The sequence below is a fragment of the Psittacula echo genome, assembly GCF_963264785.1.
Source record: "Psittacula echo genome assembly, chromosome: 1".
NCBI classification, from domain to species: Eukaryota; Metazoa; Chordata; class Aves; order Psittaciformes; family Psittacidae; genus Psittacula; species Psittacula echo.
In genome coordinates this window covers 10215689-10234560 of record NC_137735.1, presented here as the reverse complement: position 1 = coordinate 10234560, position 18872 = coordinate 10215689, and the positions used below count along the sequence as shown (strand labels likewise).

The window sequence follows — 18872 nt, the reverse complement described above, 5'->3', positions numbered from 1 at the left end:
AATATTTACATAGTAAACCACTATTTTCAGAGGTTTACATAATGCAAGCCAGAATAAAGTAAGACCTCAAACGGTCTAATTCTGCTTAACTTTTCAGTGGTTATCACTAGAAATTGCTTGTAAAAATCCGCAGCACAAGGAAACCTGGCATGTTTGGTTAAAGCCAGGAGCAGCCCGTTGCCACTAAAGACAAAATTCTCCTTCCAGAAACCAAGTGATATTCTCCCTTCCTTCCTTGCTTCCTGAGCCTGTGCTCAACTGATGTTAAGGCAGTTCTGTGCACAGCCCCTTAGGAACAGAGAGCAAAATAGGCTACTTGTAATGCAAGAGGGAAGTGCTATTAACTTGCCTGTGACAGCAGTGTCTTCAAAAGACTGTATATGGAAAGTATAAGATTTCATGAAGTTTACTGCTATTCACAAGTAAGTAGCAATAGCATCTAAACCATTCATTGCTGTTATTTTTAAGCAATCAGAATAAATTTTCTGCTAAAAATAAACACAAGAATTGCAAACTGGGAATGATTAGTGGGCATTTTTATGCTAGAAGGATCTCCTTGAAGCCAAGGTGGACTTACTAGTAGTGGTTTAAGAAAGAGGAATCTTCTCCCTTTCTCAATGCAGCACTTCCATACAGTTCCTAGGTTGAGCCCCTAATATAAAAACAACCCTATGAAGAAGGCATATATTACTCTGAACTTGTATAGAGAGAAATGAGGTAAAAAAGTTAAGAACCTTTACTCCAGATCTCACAGTAAGACTGGTTTGCAAAAGACAGTCCAAGTCTGCACACATTCATACTTTTGGACTTAGGATGAAGAGACTTAGTTACCAGAAAAATTCAATCTTCTCAATTTAATTTGGAGTGATCAGGGAAGAAGTTTTAAGCTAATTGCATAAGCATACTTTAACAAGCATTCCAGAGACATAAGCAAATTGCTGCAGTGGACAAAGTTCATTTTATGATTGATGACTTGTTTGAGTAGGCACACCACTGCACTTTTGAATGCAGTCTTCTGCAAGTATTTAATACAATGAAGAAATGCAATGGAAACAAATGGGTGGTTAGACAGGAAGGAGTGTGTTTTACAAATTATACTCTCCATTATTTTATGACTTAAGAAGCTAATGCTCTGTGATATTTGCACAGAAGAACAGTTTTACTACGTGCAGAGAAGTATTCAAAATGTATAATTTTATAAAGAAAAAACGCCAGAGCTGTTTACATACTGCATTTTGCTGGACACTAAACAAGTGGGATGCTGAATGTATTTTCACTGTCAATACCTTAACTAAACAGCAACATCATTACCAATATGCAGGCAACCAGGTGAATAATAATCCTTCCATTGGGTAAGTGAAAAGCATAAATGGATCAGGAATGCCTAGAGAACTTCCCTGTGAACACCTCTTCAGAGTAACACAAAAAAATACTCTTATCAATAGTTTTTTACGATTTGAGTGTTAACCTAAATCCTTTAGTAATCACCTAGAAAGACCAAATGTACTAGCAGAGTTTTAACAGGTGAAAATGTCCCCCATAAAAATAGAAGAATGACTAGGAGGAAAAAACCCTTCTAAAAATGCAATGGGATGTAGCTGCAAGAGTAGCAGTTCACCAGAGCAACTGCAATGAACACTGTTAGGAACGCTGTGGGTGGGCAATGTTTTATACATTCTAGGCACACATACTTGGCGTTATAAACCTAATAATCCTTTCATTTAAACAGACCTTTTGAGTTGTTGATTTTATTCCATTGAACTAAGCATTGCACATCCACATTTTTTCCATACAGTGACTCTACCAGCACCACAAACAAGCTCTACCAATTAGACAGTACCAGTTACAGTAATGGCAACGATATGTCATGTGACTCCGAAAGGCCTTTAAAAACCTCACATCCCTCTATATTTTCATTTTCACAAGTTATTTCAGCAGCTGCCAAATTCAAAATCTTGTGATTTTTGTGTACCATATTTGTAAACCAGGCAGGCAATTCAAAGTTCAAAGGTCAAAAGCAGAAGGAACGTTAATTTGCAAAGTTATTAATGGAAAGTGTTAAAATATAACACAACAGCTTTAAAAGCCTTGTTCAGATATACCAAAGATGACATTTGTAAACCCACATCCATCTGCTTATAGAAGCTAAACTGTGGAAAGGGGTAGAGACCCCAGATACTGCTGATCTGTTTTTCTCTTCTACCCTCCCTCCACTTCCTGCTCATATTTTCTTTTCTACATTTGTTTTCAGAGCAGAAAAAACTGAAGAGAAAGACAGAATGACAGGAAGCCTGGATAAGCTTTAACTTGTCAAAAGATGAACAGGATTTCATCTACCCCTGACTCCTAAAGAAAAACACACACACAACAAACCTACCGGGCAACTAGAAAGAGGCAATCCCTTTGACCAGCTCCCAGTCACACAGATTCCTATAGTAAATTTGACACTGGCAGAATGCACCATCAAAAACCTTGAGTCTCATTAAGTATTTGTTTTCTTATCTCATATTAAAGAAAGTAACAACTACTTGCATGAAAGCCAGAGAAAAAAAACATCTGTTAAGAATGTGATTTATCTCACTGACCCTAGGTATTGAAATAAAAAGCAGAGTATCAAAAAACCTCACACAATTTAAGAAAACTTTGCTATAACATAAAATGGGAGGGGGGGATTTTCCTAATTCTCCAAATTTTCCATGATCTGTCTAGATATATTAGATGTATTTTTGTCAACGATTTGTCAGCTACTCAATAATAAACAGATGCCATATATGCTACTGATTAAGAGGGAAGATTCTGTTATTTACAATGGTGCAGTTTCTTTCCGTGTATTTTAAAGATAAAAGTCCTTCCTATTCCAGGGAGATTATAACGAAAAATGTTTTCAAGACAAACCATTTGGAATCTGCTCCTGTATAAATAACCAGAATACAAGCTTCCTTGTCAAACACTAAGAATTCCCATACAATAAATTCAGTGAAGGGAATGGAAGCAAACTGCTGTTCCGGGTGCCCCCTGCTGTCTGCCTGCACCTTCGAGAGTGATGGACACATTTTAAAGTGACGCTCAGGAAGATTTGTCATCTATAAATCTACCCTAAAACCAAATATTTGGGTTTTAAAGCAGTATTGTAAACTTTGAAAAACACTTCCGTATATCCTGATTGTAAACGGATAATAAAAAAAAACACTTTTTTTCCAAAATGTTTTTGAAATTATTGCTATTTTTATCCTTCTGTTGATCAACATTTTAAGGCAAATGAATTTTCTCTTACTAATAAAAACATGCAGAAACAGCATAACTTGCTCATCCAGATGGAAGGTGATCTGCAGCCCAATAGTAAATTAAAATCAAATTACATATGGTTAAGTCACAGATAACTGAAACATGTTAAGCCACTTGTGAATTTCTTACTACTGCAGGCAGAACCTTTAAGAATCAATAGATTTGAAGGCAAGCAATGTAAAACTTAGCATAAAACCTACTAATGTTTAAGTAAACACTGTATATATATCTTCCTGAGCCTTTCAATTGTTTCTTTCCCTTTTCATTTTAAAAACTGATAGTTTTGCTGCTATGTACCTGTAGCATTAAAGATGTCTATACTCTAAGGCATATACACATAAGGATAAGGACTATAATGTAAAAAACTGATAATACAGTCAGTACCTTTACTTACAAAATATGAGTTTTCTGAGCAACAAAATGCTAAAACTCATCAGAAGTTCTGTATCAAAAATTTTGTATTTTATACTTTTCATCTATTTTCAGTCATTTTAATAACTCCTACCAGCTGGATTCTGGTTTATTGGATAAAAATCCAGCTGGAAGAAAATTAAAAAATCACTGTAACTGCACAACGTAGGAAACACTGTAACAATTAAAAGGTTTACATAGCTATAACATGACATTCTTGCTTTACAGAAACACGCGCAAGTGCAGTGAAAATTAAGTGAAAGATTAATAAAAATCTTCGTTAGAGAAGTATCTGTATATCTACTATACTTACTCCACATGTAGAAACAATACAGTGCTAAAGAAAGATTTAAAACATGTCTATAAAAATGGTGTATTAATTTCATAATAAAGCTTATATAAAAAGTCAACTTAAATACTTATACTTACAAACTTTGTCTCTTTAAAACCTCATTGAATCCTTAGAAGCATTATTTATCACATTTCACTGCAAGATTTCTTATCTCAGAAGACTACTCATTAAACCATATTCCTGTTTTCTGTTCACTTTAGACAAACAAAACTTTATACTTACAGACACTTGACTATTAGTAAAAGTTTTCTCCATGTATAAATAGTTTAACAGCTCATTGTTAAGAAACAGTCCCTTCAACTTTATTATTACGTTCTTTCTGAACACATATTTACTTCTTCCAGAGTCCAGTAAAAAATGAGGCTTCTCTGTCTGTTGCCCTATCAACACCTCTCCCATTCTCCTCCCTCCCCAGTATATTCTCCGCCCTCAATACTGGTTCTGTATCTTCTCATCAAAAGGAACAGGCAGCTTTTAAAATGGTGTTTAGGCAGGTCCTGTGTAACAATAAAGCTTCTGTGAAGACAACAGCACGCTGCTGAGGAATCTGCTAATGCAAAATGCATTCGCTAAGGGCCTACAGGACTCTGTCTTAAACGTTTGTCCAAACTTGTTTTAAGCATTGAGTCAACATCGTTTACTCCTCCAAAGTATTCTCTTTCTTAATACATTCCCCTTTGATGAGTATATTATCTGAATGAATTAGGTCATCAATCTGCATTAAAAATACTTACAATATAAACTAAAAATATCTTTTAAAAAAATTGTTAAAACTTGTAAGACTCACAGCGAATTTCTTTCAGTTTCTGGCATGTAGGTACGTGTCTCAGTATGATTACAATCACATGCATGCATATTGTGCAATCTACCTCATCCTACCAAAACGCTCCGCGTTCGTTTGAGTAAGCAGGGCATTGGCATTTACAAGGATTGCATTCCAAGTGAAACATGATTCTCCTAATTTTCAATACCACACCTACCCTCCAGACAGAGCAGCAAAAGCTGTGTATTTTCAGAAAGAAACACACACAGTCTCTGCCCAGCAAATAATGCTTAAATACCACCCTTGTGCAGTTCCTTGGTCCAGATGCAAGTAAAGGAAGGGATTTTTACTGTATTTCTTTTACTGTATTTCTTTAAGTATCAGAAGAACAGATGAAATGTTCTGATGATTTAATACTGTAGAAGCTCTATAGGTGACTTTGTTTTTTAAACTTCACTGGACTGATAAATCCATGAAAATTAAATGGTAACAACTCGTAGCCAAAATCACAGTGTTTTAAGCATAGATATGGGGTAGGAAACAATTCGTGCAGAGCTACAGTGCTATCATTTTTGCCATATGTATTCTGTGTTTATACCCTAGAAATACCAATTCAGTTCATTCAATAACTCCTTAATTCATTCCCTAACACTGACCAGGTCTCATAGAACAAAACACTCCCCTTACCCCCATTAACACACGACACAACAAAAAGACATACCAGGTAACAGGAAGAGCAGCCAAGGGAGGGCAGGAACAGCGAGGCATGAAACCAGTCACCCAGTTCCTCATTGCCATCAGGGAATCGCATGGGCACGCCGTGTTGCAGTAGAAGCTGTAACCTGGAAAGCTGCAGATGCCCTCTCCCTCCAACAGCTCTAGCAGGAACAGTAAATGCTCTCAGAGTCCATGGCAGTTACACTGCACTAGGAGGTATTACGCTCTGTGAGCCCTTTACTTTACAAACAAACTAGTTTACACCAAGTGAAAGGTAACTCAGCTTCCTGTGCCGAAAGGATGATCCATAATACCACAGCTAAAGAGAAGCTACGTCCATCCTTGACTCTAAGAACATAATCAGTTCAGAACATGGGTTTATCAAACCCAATATTATGTTTCCAGCAGTGGCCACACATGGATGTCTACCGACAAGTAGCACAGGGCAACATATAGGACATTTCCCTGATTACATTCTCCCAGACTCCAGGCATTTTTAGTTCAGGAGATCTGCTGAACCCAGCATGGCTTGTCTCCTTAATGATCCCCAGTGGCTCTCTTTTCCAAATACCTGTCCACTTTCCCCCCAGGACATGCAAATTTCTTGCATCCACAGCACTCAGGGCTGAGGCGTCCCACAGACCGACTCACTTCCGCCATGAACAATCGCATTCCTCTGTTGTTTGTTTTGCTCCTGGCTCCAGCTACCTTTAATTAATGGGGCTGACTTCTTATCCCGAAGGAGACAGGGAGAAGTCAATCCCAACTCCTTTTCCATGCCACCCATGATTTTGTACTTTCTGACACCTTTCTGAACATTTTCTACTTCTAATATATCATAATATATTTGAAATAAAGAGAGCAGGTGTGGGCAAATCAGAGATGTTTACAATGGAATCATTATGGGTTTTTTATCTCTATTCCTTCCGTGGTAATTCATAACACAGGATTTTGTTTCACTGCTACTGTACTAAGCTGATGTTTGCATGCAACTCTCCCTTATAACTCAAAGATCTCCCTTATGAGAAGAAGCAACTCAGAGACATACCTATCATTTGATATAGGAAGCTAGGGTTATTTTGCCTCATTTGCATTGCTTTACATTTCTCTGCATATATTTTCATCTGCCATTTTGTTGTCCAGTCATTCAGTCTTAAAAAAGCAGCCTGCTCTCATCTTCAGAGAATGCTGTTGTCCTTATTACCTTAAGTAACTTCACCTCACTGCTCACCTTCTTGAGAAGAGCCTTTAAAGATGCTCTTGAAGCAACAAGCGTAACATAAGGAACCGAAGCAAGGGCCAGCCTCAAAGGGCAAATAATGGTGTGTTTCAGTAACAGACCCCAGTGCAGTAAGCTCCTATTCTGCCTTAATGTCATGTGCCTCATGAATTAGACCCAGAAGAGCAAACAGTTTCAGTTAAATGAGAGTAAGCTCAATTTTAAAAGAATGCTGGGCACCAAAGGTTACAGAGAATGACACTCTTGAGATATTGTCCACCTACCAGAAGTCCCAGCTCTGTGAGCACTGACTGTCTCATCACCATACAAAGAAACCAGAACCAAAAGGTAAGAGCCAAAAGCAAGGTCTGATACTTATATTGCTGAATTAAGGGATATGACCCTTCTGCAGCTCCAGGTAGTTACTTTAACTTGTTCACCATGGCTGATCTTTGTAGTTCCACAAAAGTGGCTGCAGTAGAGATGTTGACAACTTAAGAATTCATCTGTATCCTTTTAATTGCACATCTTAAGAATGGCAGTACTGCTGCTGACAAGAAGTAATGCCTGCTGCCTGAAGGTTTATGCAGAATATAAGTTCATATCTAGTCCCTGAAAACATATACTGTGCCTCTTGTTCTATGACAGAAATCGGCTTGCATTGGAGAGCCAAGCCCAGAGGCTATAACGCTTGGACAGCACTTGAGTGGCAGGGTCAGACAACGTACTGACTGCTTCCTCAGGGAGAAATTTCTCCATACAGTGCCAACTGTCTTTCCACAAAGGAGGACTGAATTCCCTACGGAATCCATCCTAGGCAACACTGTTGGCTCCTTCTCAGGCACCAAAGTAAGGGATGAACACTGCCATATGCACCTCACAAAGAAAGTAGAGATCAGACCCAGCTCTCAGCACATTCTCTGACTACTCCACATTTTACATGCGTATTTGCATGGCAGATTTCTCCAGAATCTGAAATAAAGAAAATAACCCAAAGGCAGAAGAAAAGACTAAACAGTAAAATTATCAAAGTATGGTCACTTTACCAATTGCAATAACAGAAATCAAATCCCATTATTCTCAGGGTCTGGAATAAAACCCACACACTTTAACATTCTGGATTGTATCTAGAAATAAGTATCTCCAATTCACAATAAAGAGGTTGCACATAACTGTACTCATCTGTTGACCAAACTACCTTCGTCAGGTACTTTACAAATCAATGTCAAAAGCATAAGAACTTTCCAGGATAAAGTCTGCAAGTGCAGGGAAGACTTAGGAACATACATTGGTAATTTCTTAAAAATTACGGTACAGTACAGAATAACAGCAAAGGCCTAACATTATTGCTACTGCCCAGTCTGTGGAAAAAAATACATGTATACTGCTAGCATGTTGCTTTCTTCTTTAGGGAATAACAATGGATATAATTAAAGTACCTGGTAAGATCACACATGCCAAAGTAAAAGCCTGAAGATCCTCTAGAGTATGCTGAAGAGTTTGAAATTCTTAATAGAGCAGTCTACAGAACCAAATGTGAATAAAATATGCTGTTGGAAGTCTTTAAGACATACTAAGAACGATGAAACCAAATAAAAATTTCTAAGGGACAACACAGGCATCATCCAGAAGGAGATGACAACCCACAGACATAGTGGCTGCATCTGTGTTAGTCACATCAATAGCACCATAAGCTACTGTTGTAGTTCCAAAGACAGACGGTACTTTCTGGCCCCTATCATACCACCAAGCTCTCCCAATCTCCTATCAATCAAGTTGTTTGCATCCAAACTGCCTGCTGGGCACAGTGATGCTAGCTATTAGGGCCAACCTCTAAACCAGGTCTGAAAATACACGTTGGCCCAGGACAAAGCCACATAAATGACAACTCTAACAGTGTGACAGTACAACCATTGCAATCCGCTGCCTGACCCATGTCCTGGCACTGTTTCACTTACCAGCACAGAAGGTAAACAACTCCAGCAGGATTGTAACAGCCAAAGGTCTGAACAGAGCAGAATGCCTGGCAGAAACCACTGGATACTTTCAAAACTTTATACTTATCCGCTCCATGACCACATATGCTACAGTAATTCAAGGTAAAGAAATCAATGTATATTATCATAACTAACTTTCATTATTTAAAGCTAGATATTATAGTTTAAAAGGGCTTGAGCTATTACAGGAAATGGCTGTAAAATCATTAAGCACATATCTTACATTTTGCATTGTCCTAAAAGATGACCCCTGGTGGCACACTCTTAAGAAGCAGGATCTGTCATTCACTGCTACTGCACCCACCAACACCAGACAAGTTCTAGCAAAAGGAAAACAGAAACAAAGATCCTACACTGTGGTCACAGATCCATAGGGCATCCAAATCAGCAGTGTTAGGAGCTCAACTTGAGAATATCCATATAAGAGACAGGAGAAGCCCTTTAATACCCCTATTATTGCATGCTAGAAATACAGAACTACCTTTTGCATACAGAAATGGAGATCTCATTCTTGCACACAGTTTTATTTTACACTTGGCCTTTTCTCCATGTTCATGAAAGCAGACAGCAAAACTGTCAATTGGTCAGTTACATCTTAGATAAAAAATAGGACAAAATACATGCAAAAGATCCAATGCTTAAAGGTAGTACATGGTAGAACCTGGGTATACTGGAAGCCCATGGCAAATTGTCATGGCTTAAAAAAAGCAGTGAAGCCTAAGACAAAATATGTGTCTTTAAATTCACAATTATAAGCTGAGAATGAAGAGGCCTCCTGATTTAAATCACATAATTACACCTGCCAGTGGTGGCGTTATGGCCGAGGAGATGATCTAAGAACATCAGCAAAGCAAGCTCTGCAGGGAGAGATAAATAGATAAACAGTTTTTATCAGACCAACCAGGGTCAGAAAAGTTAGAAGCATGTTTAGCTCTTCTTATCTGAGTCTCCCAGTGTACTAGTTGGTCTAATGCAAGCTATTATCTCCCTGTGTAAGCTTTGTCTGATTGTTTAAATCAGTCAAACAAAGATAGGTACCTACTTAAAAACTCATTATTAAGTCAAATGAGCATTTAGGGGGTTTTGCCACCCACAGATGCCAAAGCTAATATCCAGCAGAGACATGTCATTCATTAGTATAAAACCCTCATACCAAAGAGATGTGTTGTGTGCTTTCAATTAGCAGATGAAATGTAAAAAAAAGTTGCTTCAGTGAAATTAACAAAGCAGGAAAAAAAAAATCAAGCATTATCATCTGTAATAACAGCTAATAATACTACATTATTAATGGCATTATTAAGAGAGAATATTCTACCAAAAGTCCTCACACTGATTTTTAAAAGGAATATATGATACATTCCAACTTTGAAAACATTACCAAACTCTAAACATCTTCTCCAACAAATGTTCTTTTTCATACAGGATATAGCTTTAAGGTTTCCAAAACAGGGTGAAGACAAGAAGAAAATCATCAACAGCTGTCTCTTTTGTGCTGGTATTTAGTTAAAAGAATGAAATAGTCTTTGATTTTAAAAGGATCTCTATACTGAAAGGGTATTTAACAATATTCAAAGACCGTGACACTTGTTTGCCGAAGATATTATGTCTCTCATGATGCTACTCTGTCTTATTATTTTTAAGCACAGAGTAATACCAAATGCACAAGTGCCACAAAGATTTTCAGGAAAAACAGCAGCTTTGAATGTTCTCCTTGTCAAGGAGGAACCTAAATTTGTTGACTTTGGGGGAATACTGCAAAGGTCCCCTATGTTTACAGACCTCAAGAAAAACTAAAATATGAACAGAATGACCTATAGTTGAAAGTGTTCAGGAATCTGGTTCCAAAATTGTTAAACAGTAAATGGATTACTGTGTTTAATGCAATTTTTTTACAAAGGCAATGCCCTAGTCTCTGCAGTCTCATAAGTTCACCTTTAATGTGTTTATAAATCTATAAATAATGTCTTTGCCCAGACAGAATCATGCAAGAAGAGAGCACTGGCACTTACCTACAGGGAATAAAAGCAAGAAGAAAGATAGGATCATGCTCAGAAACTTAAATAATCCTAAATCATGGCAAGTTTCAACTAGCTTAAGCTACACCTTGCAAATATGAACCAGCAAACATGCTATAAAGTAAAATTGGTGGAAATCACACAATTTCAACGTGGCTATTAATGGACACTATTTTGTAACAACAAACGAGCCACATAGGAAAACGTATTACTACACACAAAATAGGAATCTGTTGTTAATGAAACCAAATTTCTTGTAATCTAATAAAAAGTTTTAAATGCATTTCTTGTAAAAACAAGGTAATTAAGGTATATACTAGACATGCTGATTTTCTGAATGAAATTCCAACTTACAAGATAGTCATATTCAGCCCTGGTGTGAAAAAGCACAACTTCCACAGTTCAGAAATAAAATTGCATGGTTTATGATACATTTTCTGTACCATTGTCATAGTATAACTGCACCCACTGAATTTGCACTCTCATCCTATTTCAATCAATGCAAATTTAAAATAATCTTGCGTACAGGTTCTATTAGTAAAAACAGTAGCTAGAGGTTAATCCTACAAACTTGTCTGTTTTCTTTTATGCATAATACAGCTTCTGCAGGTAAGAGGAAAATGCTTAAGGGGAAGGCAACTATCATCAGAGCTAATTCTAACCTGATAAGAATATTGTCTGTGAATGTATAGCCAGCCATAATCTAATAGTTTAAAAGAAAAATTAAATGTTTTCTTTCAATCATTTGTTTTATTTATTAAAATAATATATATTAATATGCTTTATTCTTGCATAGATTAAATAAAAAGAAACTGCAAAGAAATCACGCCACCTTATGGCAGAAGGCAGCAGAACCGACGGCTGGTATTTCACACACCACAGCTCCCAGAATGAGAAGAGGAAGTTCATACTTTCACAAAATATCCAAATACAGCCTTCTTCAGACCCATAAGCAAACAAAAAGTGTTCAGCGTATGCCCATAAAAGAAACTGCATGGAACCTACTTATACTGCTCAATTTAGAAGACTAAGTTAGATGCCAGCAGGAATCAAACCCACAAACTCAGAGAAGCATATTAATTTCCCAAGTTCACGTTTGGGTTAGTACTTTATCCATTCTGCCAAGATAACTAGGAAGAACACAAAAGCAAACAAGTAGCCTATATAATACGCTCATGATCATTATTCCAAAGGTGGAGCCTCTAAGAATTTCCTGGTATTGTTATTTCTTCTTCCAGCAACTCTAAATAGATGGCCTGAAATAATCTAAACATGTACTAACAACAATGTGTTCTAGTACACTTAGTATAACAGTACTTGGGGAAAGTGCTGCAATAGCAATGTTAAAGTTAGAACCAAAATCAAAACACCTTAAAACTATTTTACTTTGATTTATGGAGGTTTTTTAATTCTTCTCTGGATTGATATTTCTCCTGGTGGCTAGGATATCAGCCTCTTATGGCATGCAGAGGGAAAAAAAGAGACTTCAAAGTCAAAAGAAGCAATTCACAGAGAGCAGTCCACACCCAAATAGTTACATGTAGTAAGGGCAATCATCCAAATACAGATTTTAATACAAACCGCTTCTTGTCCAGTTCACATCCTGACCTAGAATGCAAGTTTCCCCATTCAAAGTAACAGCTTTAAGAACTAGGACAGTGGGTAACAGAGAGAGCCTCTCAATCCCTCTTGTACATGCTATTCAATTTATATACATTGCTGAATACCAACTAAAACATAATGGAGAAAAATCGACTTTTTAGGCCAGTAATTATAACACGTCTTTGAAATTAATGGAAAGTATCAAGTCCTTATTTTAATGAATATTTATATATGTAAAACAGCTCCAACAACAGAAATTAAATTATATCCTTGGTGTTTAAAACACTTTCTCAAATACAAGAGATAATCTGTATGAAATTTCAATCTGGAAGAACGTGGTATGAACTGGTTTTCCTATTGCACATGAATTACTAGCACTAGGCTATTAGATATTCTGAGAGGATTCTCTCCTACTGTGATCAGAAATTCTGTCAAAACTAGTAATATATAGTAACAAGCTTTTTTAATTTAGAAGAATCACCCTTTGCTGATTAAGAAAGATGTAGCAAGACAGGTAGATCCCAAACAGCTTTATTCAGAGGATCTTGCTCTGTTAAAGTTATGCACTTACTGTATTGAAGTTATGAGCGCAAAGAAATGACAAAGTATTTTCCATGACTAGAAAAAAAGCAAGACACTTAAAAGCTTCAGACAAGAAGACAGAAATAGACCACAATGAAAAACACTCTTTAAAACATATGAGAAATAAGTACTTACAGTTCCTACCTGCATTCCCTAAGCACGCCAGAAGCTCCTTCCATATATTCTCTTCCCTAAAAATCCAGTGCCCTGAGCTCCCCTTTCCTTTAGTTCAGTGTCAGTGAAACGCCGTTCTTCCTACATTTTCCCACAGCAGGAAACTCAGAATATCTCCTTCTTCCCTCCACCCATCACAAACACTTTTTAAACACCTCCTTCCCATGTAGAGGACTTACTGTGCCACATTCCCTCCCATGCTGAAGAGAGGTATAATCTGTATTACATGGTTCCTATGCCAAGAGCTCTACATATATTTTTGTTTCTCCCCAACCACAAACCTTCTTTCAAGATAAGCGTGACAAAGGGGTAAGGGTAAAATTCCTCCATTCACCTTCACATCACTACAGGTCAGGTTTTTCCAAGGAAGCACACCAGAGAAGAAGATATAAAGAAGCCATATTCTTACAGCTGGTTGAACAAGGCTCTTAGCAGAACATCTTTTTAAATTCAGATGGTTTTCATTCTTTGTTTTTACCAAAATTGATGAGGTTTGGCCACTAAAGCTCAGGCATCAGCTGATGTTATACCAGATGTGAAATAGCATTATTATATTACACTCAGAGACCAAAAATCACCATAACCAATGACCAACACCAAGTAGATTAGAAATTCCCTTTTATTAACTGCTTAGGAAACTGCTCAATTAACTTCTTAGGAAAAACATATTTAAGAATTTTTAAAAACTTTTCCATACTCGGTAGATAACATTCTTAGGAAGTTATATGTAGAGCCTGGTCGAGACACAAATTTAACCCCACAAAATTTCCTCAATGCAATGATCATCAGCTGAATGAAAAACTAGAACATGATAAGGCACGATGAGCATTTGATATTTTATATGATACCATGACATGATTTGTAAGATATTATGAACATTTTGATCAGCAAAACTGTATTGTTTTGCTTTACATGACCAGCTGTGATCACAGAATCATAGAATAGTTAGGGTTGGAAAGGACCTTAAAATCATCTAGTTCCAACCCCCCTGACATGGGGATGGACACTTCACACTAGACCATGTCACACAAGACTCCATCCAACCTGGCTTTGAACACTGCCAGGGATGGAGCATTTATCACTTCTTCGGTAAAATAAAGTCAAAATTCCCCACAGAAAGAATGGCCACTGCTGGCACTAAGTTAAACTATTAAAGAAACACTGGAAAACTCAGGCAATACATGAAACCTGTATTCCCCTCACCTAAATGCCATATGATGATTAATAACTTTATTACACTATAGATAATACTTTCTCTCATTAATGATCAGCATTAACTACTGGAGGTTCCTCTCTAAGACTTACTGTAAGTTTTAAGTGAAAGTTATTTACCTCAAGGTCATCCAGAGAGCGAGTAATACTAAATCGCTTAGATCTTCCAAATGATCTTCGAACAGAAGAACGTGGGGGAGGAGCTGGATTTAATCCCATTGGATGTCCAAATTTTGCACCCTAAACAAAACAGAAAATATGTATTATTATTTTACTTATTAGGCTTTAGTACATTCCTGATCATAGTGACAGCATCTGAATTGTAAGCATAGGTAGGTACAGAATTCCAAGGAGTTGGATTTGCAAACTTGTAACAGGACCACAATTTCAACACAAGCTGGTCACTTCCCATGCCCCTGCAAAATCATGTATTGACTTTTCCAGTCTAAAGTCAAATATCATAAATATTCAGCATTAAGTTACTGTATAAACATGAGTCATCAGTTAGGTTGTTAAAGTATACATAAGCTACATGTCAGTATTAATAGACAGGGCTTAATTAAAAACAAGACAATCCTAGCTCTTCACTGTCTTAACTGAAAAGCATGTACAATGACAAAATATGTGTCTTTCTATAGGTAATTACCATCCTAGAGATCATCTCACCCAGCTGCTGTTAGAATCTTTCTCCACACTTCTAAAAATCTTACTTTCACTACTTTTTTTGTCATTTAAAAACGCTTGCTAGTGTGAAGTCCAACATTTTAAATCACACAGTACAAAATGCGGGAACTTTTGTTCTGAAGAAAGAAACTACCTCACTTGGATGTTCTATGACTAGAACTGGTGCTGCAATAATTACATCTAATGGCTTTCTCTTTTCCCCATAATAATACTCTTTCTCTTTAAAGAGTCACCAGATGTCAGTTAAGCTATGACAGCTCAGCATGTACATATTTGGCTTATGCCAAATGGCAAAGTGTAAGCTTAAACTGAAGAGTAGGCACATAGTGACTGGTGCTAAGCAGATGTACATAAACTCACTGCATTATGAAAACTTGTGATTATGTGCCTGAAATTTTGGATTCCTTTCACTGTAATTCTCAATGTAAAGAAAATTCCTTCCTGCCTTCTGATGCTTTTATGCTTTAGAAAGTAAAGGCTTTTAATTCAGAGTAAATTTTCTTCTATTTCATTTCAGCATCTTTCTTCATCACAGTAAGCTTAAAAATGTATGCATTTGTCCTTTTATAATTGCTTATTAAATTTTATATTTGCATTTTATTAAATTTTATATTTGTATTTATTTCTTCCTTTGGGCAGGTTGCTGTCCTCTCAATTCGGAAATACTTTGGTATCCCTTTGATCATGTTTGAAAGTCCATATACATCACATTAACCAAAAGGACAATCATAAATTTCATATTCTTCTAATCTCATGCAAATGGTGGGTAGCGAAGAGGTGGTGAGTAGAGAAGAGCACTGAAAGTATTATACAGCCTTCTTACTGCAATAAAAAAAAGGGGATCCAGCAGAAGGTATCTGCTTGTTTGCTTATTCCCATGGAGTAAACACTACTCTTTTGCAACAGGGCTCTGACTGCCACCAGTATTCACAACACATTCTGTTTACAAGCCCTCAGAAATGTCAAGACATAACACAGCACAGAGGAATCTGGATCCCAAGTATGTAGTTCAGCACTGCAACAGGCTGAGACTCCAATTTCTTCATTCAGTATTAAAAGTGATACATTTTTATATGAAATCTCAAAATCTCCTTCCCTTCCAATTTTCAGTTTACTAAGGGTTTTTTTTAATTGGTTGAGAAGAAAACTGGGCAGGTTCTGCTAAGAAAAACTCAGAATCCGGCAACTGGAGATCAGCTTCTAAGGGTTTTAAGAAAATATTTTAAAAGTACAGTATAAACAACGAAAGATGGCTTTTGCTAAAATGATCAGCCACATGTGTGGTAAGGAAAGATGCTCTCTGTCAGTGTTCACAGATAGCACCCACAGGAATGAGGACAGTCCTGGGTTTTTGAGCAACTTTTCAAAGTTCATCCAGGCAGATACCACTGAGGTGGCTCACACTTGGCTCAAACCTTACAGTCACAGCAGTCTTTCCTGTCTGAACTGAAAGCTTATACCTAATGCAGTAATCTGTGTCCAACAGTGAACTTCACATTAACCCCTGACCAAATTCAGCAGTATCCATTACTATTACAGCATAACATACCAAAACACTAACATGGCTCCTCCTGGTATATTCCTGTTAAAACAGCATTAATACATGTGTATTAATGTGTATTAATCACTAGGTTTCACTTGTCAAGTATGACTGCACTAGTTTTGCATTCTTTAAGTTTTTAATCTATGAATTAGTAAAAAAACCTATCAGACTGCAAACAGCTCAGCAAATTCTAAGACAAGTGAAATTAATGGTATCATTAGTGCAAGTACAACTGCTATTTTGAAATTAATGAACTGGTGTAACTATTACTGGCTTGATGGTCTTTCATGTATTTCTCAAAATAAGATGCATCCCTCAGAGGACTTCATCTTCCGTAAAAGAAAAATGGTGAAAGGAAACAAAGGCAAAACACTATCAATAGCGGTCAGATCTATTTTGAATAACAAATAGACTTTCACTTTTCTTTCTCATTCAGCTCAAAAAAAATACAAACCATCCAGTGTATGTTTGAATAGTGGAGATTGCTGTATACAATTCTGGAAGATTCAAACATACAACCAGAGAACACACACTCAAAAAAATCTTGAAACAGTAACGTTACAAATTGGAGGAAGAGGAGCAAACTGCCTGAAGACAAATCTAATTAGTTTCCACTGAGAAGCAGATTCCAGATAAGATTAATTATCACCAGATGCCCCATTTTAGAAGCAAATGCTTCTTACCTATTTGTGGTCAGAAACATAACAAAGAGAAAGAGCAGACAAAATACTTGCAAATTGTGTGGTAATGGAAAAAAATTAGCAAATTAGTATCCAATCATAGTTTTTATTTACAATTTTTGATATTCTTATACAAAACTCACTACTAAGTTTTGTATTTAATGGTAAAGATAAGACCAGGGAAACAGAGACCTTGAGAATAAAATGGTGCTTAAGAAACAATTACAAAATATAAAAAGTCACTGAGCTAACCATTTCCCCAACCCAACTTTGTTTTCCCCCACAACTGCAATGAGGAAAACGTTTTCAGCTGACAAAAATCTTTTTCTTGCTCTGAAGAATCAAATTAATGACCTGGAAATTAAGGAAGACATTGCTAAAAAATTTAAAAAAAAAAGAAAAAAAAAAAAAACAACCACAAAAAGGAAAAGACTGCAGTTCACAAAGTATTTAATTTCCTGATAACAGTGCTGAGAAGTCTCCCTTTTCATGTTTTCTGGACTCTATTCCAGACATTCAGACTGGAAGGTTTGCCGCCTATGAAGGCAAACCTCCTTCTGCAGATCAATCTGAATAAGCGCTTTGCATACACACATGCACACAAATAAAGAATCGTGTAGCTTAAGCAAATAACAGCATCGTTTTGGCAAATGGTTTTCATGGGACTCTGAAGAGCTGGAAATAAAAGCTTCTAAGACTTGAAGACAGAACAACCATTGCAACTGTAATGTACTAATCAGCATGGCTAAAGAAATACAAAGTATTTGACCAAAGAGATATTGCTTGTGCAATGACTGATATTAATATAAATTTTGCAGTCTATTAGCTATAAAAAAACATACTTCTAAAAGCCTTTATTACACTATTAAACAGATACTAAAAAACATTAAATGAACCTAAAAAGATGTCAAAACACTGCACTACAGAACCAACAAAAAGCTGTTCTGTTCATTGTTATCTGCCAAACTAAAACACTAAAATTTGCTACATCAACATTGGGCTGTGGGTTTTTTAAACACAGATTGCCTGTAAACCTTAGAACTACTTACTGTCATATCAAGATTCTATTCTGGAAAAAATTTGTGTTGCTGACTCTATAAAATGAAACTCTAAAAATATCTAGATATTCAAGAAAATGATGTCCTTTCACAGAACTGTATTAGAAACTAAAGTCCATCTGATATTTCACTAAGTCTCTTTATTGTAGGAATCCAGAAACAAACAGAAAAGCACAGAAATTTGTGAAAACAAGTTGATCAGTGAAAAGCACGTGCTACAGCAATACATCCTTTGAATTTTGCAATTCTGATACTTACAACCCTGCTACTACTATTATGGTGAAAGTACAAAAGAGCATATCTCTAAAAGCCTTTATCCTGTTATGACTTGGCAGATGGAGAGGAAAAACAACAAAGGATTAAAGGAATTAACACACTGATGATCTAAAAAACAACATTCCTCTTTCTATTCTTATAACAAAGTAAAAATTATGAACTAGATTGGACTGAAATACCAGTTAGACATATAAATCATAAGAGAAAAGCAGGACAATTAATGGCTCTGCATAATTTTATTGTAACATATAACTAGATCACCCCTTTTCCTTAGGCTAACAGGAGATGGCAAGTGTAAATAC

General features: G+C 36.5%; 1 protein-coding gene across 3 annotated transcripts in view; it reads right to left on the bottom strand.

The window, feature by feature from the left end:
* RGS12 (regulator of G protein signaling 12) overlaps positions 1–18872 on the bottom strand; it is a gene marked incomplete at its 3' end in the record, with an annotated part of 87891 nt that overhangs the window by 48951 nt on the left and 20068 nt on the right. For all 3 annotated transcript variants that reach the window (XM_080623943.1, XM_080623942.1, XM_080623944.1), the window contains one exon: positions 14450–14569. In XM_080623943.1, coding sequence (XP_080480069.1) covers positions 14450–14569 — 120 coding nt within the window. The remainder of the gene's footprint in view (positions 1–14449; positions 14570–18872) is intronic.